At 46.7% G+C, this 2,863-nt stretch overlaps 1 protein-coding gene across 2 annotated transcripts in view; it reads left to right on the forward strand.

The window, feature by feature from the left end:
* Window positions 1-2,863, forward strand: part of Map3k3 (mitogen-activated protein kinase kinase kinase 3) — a 66,832-nt gene that overhangs the window by 54,889 nt on the left and 9,080 nt on the right. The window contains exon 8 of one of the 2 annotated variants that reach the window (XM_023713976.1): window positions 2,475-2,548. In XM_023713976.1, coding sequence (XP_023569744.1) covers window positions 2,475-2,548 — 74 coding nt within the window. The remainder of the gene's footprint in view (window positions 1-2,474; window positions 2,549-2,863) is intronic. The other variant, XM_023713975.1, reaches the window with a different exon arrangement.

Consider the following 2,863-nt stretch of genomic DNA (forward strand, 5'->3'; position numbering starts at 1 on the left):
GATCCCCAGCACCACATGCCAGCCAGCCCCGCCCCCTGGTGGGCTGAGCTGGCCACACACACACAATAAATAAATGTAATAAATAAAAATAAATAAATATTAAAAAAGAAAAGCCAGCATCATGACATAGGGGATTTTACAAAACTACTGATTCCTGTAATTTCTTATTTATTATTCAAACTATATATGCTGTGAGATGCGTTTTTTTGTTGTTGTTGTTGTTGTTTGGGTTTTTTTTTTTTTTTTTTTTGTGGAATCAGGGATTGAACTCAGGCCCTGGTGCTTGCCAGGCAAGCGCTTATTCTACTGAGCCATCTCCCCGGTCCCTGAGACGCTCTTGACACATTTTACTCTCTTATCTGTACTCCTGCCTTCCAGATAAACTCCCATTTGGAACCCGACCTGAAGTGGCATTAGCTCCAGAGTCCTTTTTTGGGCGTTTTACTGACGGCCCCTTCAGTTCTCTCCCCGAAGGACTTGGAAAGGTTTAGGCCGTGAATCCCAGGGCCCAGGTGGAGGAGCCTGCCCTCGCTCTGTCCCTCTCCACGGCCCTGTGCTGCGGCCCCTTAGTCATTGTACTTTACCTGCCTGGCTCTGGATCCGGCTCTTGATGAGGACGGACTTTTAGAAAGAGGCCAAGAATGGTGGAAGCAGAGGCCAGCATCCTTCCCTGGCCGCCACCTCGGTACAGAAGAGAATTGCTTCTGGAACAGGCCAGGGAAGATGAATCCACTTCACAAGCCTCTAGCCTAAAAGAACATTCAATGGGGACTTTCTTGAAAAGTGAAACTAACATAAGTTCTTTGCTTTTTCTTGTATCAGGGTTAGGTAATAACTGCATGTATTTGCTAAAGTTTACAAAACTTGATTGATACTACTTTTTGGCTTTTTCTAACAGAAATCTTGCTGGCACAGTGCAACGTCCCTTACTTCCACTGTGACTTCCACTGTGACTTCGGCAGCACTATCCTAACAAGGGTCACTTTTTGCAAGAGCATTTACTGGACTCAGCGGCGTTTCCCGAGGCCTCTTGAGCCTCGGCGCTTTCCTCCGCCATCACGTCAGCTGCTACACTCATGCGCTTGCTCTTCTCTGTTCCCTGCTCTAGCTTTGCCCAATATGTGTTTGATGGATTAGAAGTAATTCTTTCTCACATTGGTTTCATGCACGTGGGGAAATCCTGAGTCCTTAACAAGATGTGCGGTTTGCTGTGCTGTTAACTTGCCCTGATTGGCAGATTTTTAAAAATCATATATGACAATGTGCTGAGAAGTATTTGAAATTGTGAGTGGGAATGAATCCCAGTAAAGATACTTGAGTTGGAAACTAATTTTGTGAAATTTTATGTTAGTGAATTTTTGTAATTCTGATAAAACTGCACAATGTTTAATATCAGAGCTCAGATAATGAACACAGCCAGCCCTCTTTGTCTGTGGATTCCATGTGTGTGTAATCAGCCACCTATAAAATGAAAATATTTGGGGAAAAATTGTTTACTGAACATGTACAGGCTTTTTTCCCTTGCCATTCCCTAAACTAATGCTACCTAGCATTTATACCGTATTATGTATTGTAAGTAATTTAGATATAACGTATGTGGGGGCTCTGCATGGACAGTACGCCCTCTGACCTAAGAGACCTCAGCATGCATCTTGATATCTCAGAGACTGAAGGGCGAGTCCCCACGGGGCCTGAGGGATGCCTGTATTCTGAAACTTAAGACCCAGCTGCAACCCCTCCATGTAGAGACTAAAGGAAGAGAAGCTCCTTCGCTAGGGAATCCCCTCCTCCAACCTGGGATTGACCTCAGGATCTTGGTCTTGCTAGGCAGGTGCTTATGCCGCTGAGCTATCTCCCTGGTCCCGGAAAAAAGCTATTTTGAAGGCTTTTGGTTACTGCATGTTACCAAGGGCTAGAGAAATACTGTAATGTATATAGCATACCTTTTGCCTCTGCACTGGAGGCAGGAACCTGGGAATTCTTGTTCTGACACCAGTTGTGCGATTACCAGTTTTACACCTTTAGACAGGTCTTCTCCGATGTCTCAGCCTGCAGTGCTCATCTGTGAAGCGGGGCAGTACTCGTCTTTGTAAATTAGAATTATCAAGTGTAAACAGGAACCCTGGGGTTCCACACAGACCCGCCTGGAAGCCTCCACAGGGTCATTTCCAGTGCCAGGCACCGACGCTGGCGGACCAAGAAAGTGCTGACAGGAGAAGCAGCCCTGCCTCACTGCCCTGGCAGAGCACCTGGCAGTGTCAGCCAAGCATTTTTCTCCTTCCTGGAAACTTGCCCTTCAAACTGCAGGGGAGAATGGTAGCTTTAACCATTTTCCCTACTTCATGAGAGGAGAAAAGGCGCTTTAATATTTTAGTAGCAGAGACAATATGCTGGCCTGCAGTAGGTCACAGGGCCTGGGTTTCCTGGCTGGGCTCTGTTCTGGGACTGGTCTGATTGTAGGACTTGCCTTGCAGATGCTGGACCCCCTGAGCAGTGCTGAAAATTCCTTGTCGGGAAGCTGCCAGTCCTTGGACAGGTCAGCAGAAAGGTATGGGGCTGTGGGTCATTCGGGCATCAGTGTGTAGGCATTTTAGGAGCTGACTTGAGGAAGTGGTTACTGAGTGTGTGTTTCTGACCTCACCACAGCTGGGGGACCAGAGTTAAGATATCAAGCTTCCGGGAAAACCCTTTCTTTAATTTCTCAAACACCATGACAATGTTTCATTTGCATGATAAAATGAACATAATGATAGTGTGTAGGTGAGCACGGTGGTGTGTGCCTATAACCCCAGCACTCCGGAGGCCCAGGCAGGAGGATTGCCATTAGCTTGAGGCCAGCCTGGACCACACAGCAAGACCTTGT

This window comes from Octodon degus, unplaced genomic scaffold (assembly GCF_000260255.1).
Source record: "Octodon degus isolate 3935 unplaced genomic scaffold, OctDeg1.0 scaffold00033, whole genome shotgun sequence".
NCBI classification, from domain to species: domain Eukaryota; kingdom Metazoa; phylum Chordata; class Mammalia; order Rodentia; family Octodontidae; genus Octodon; species Octodon degus.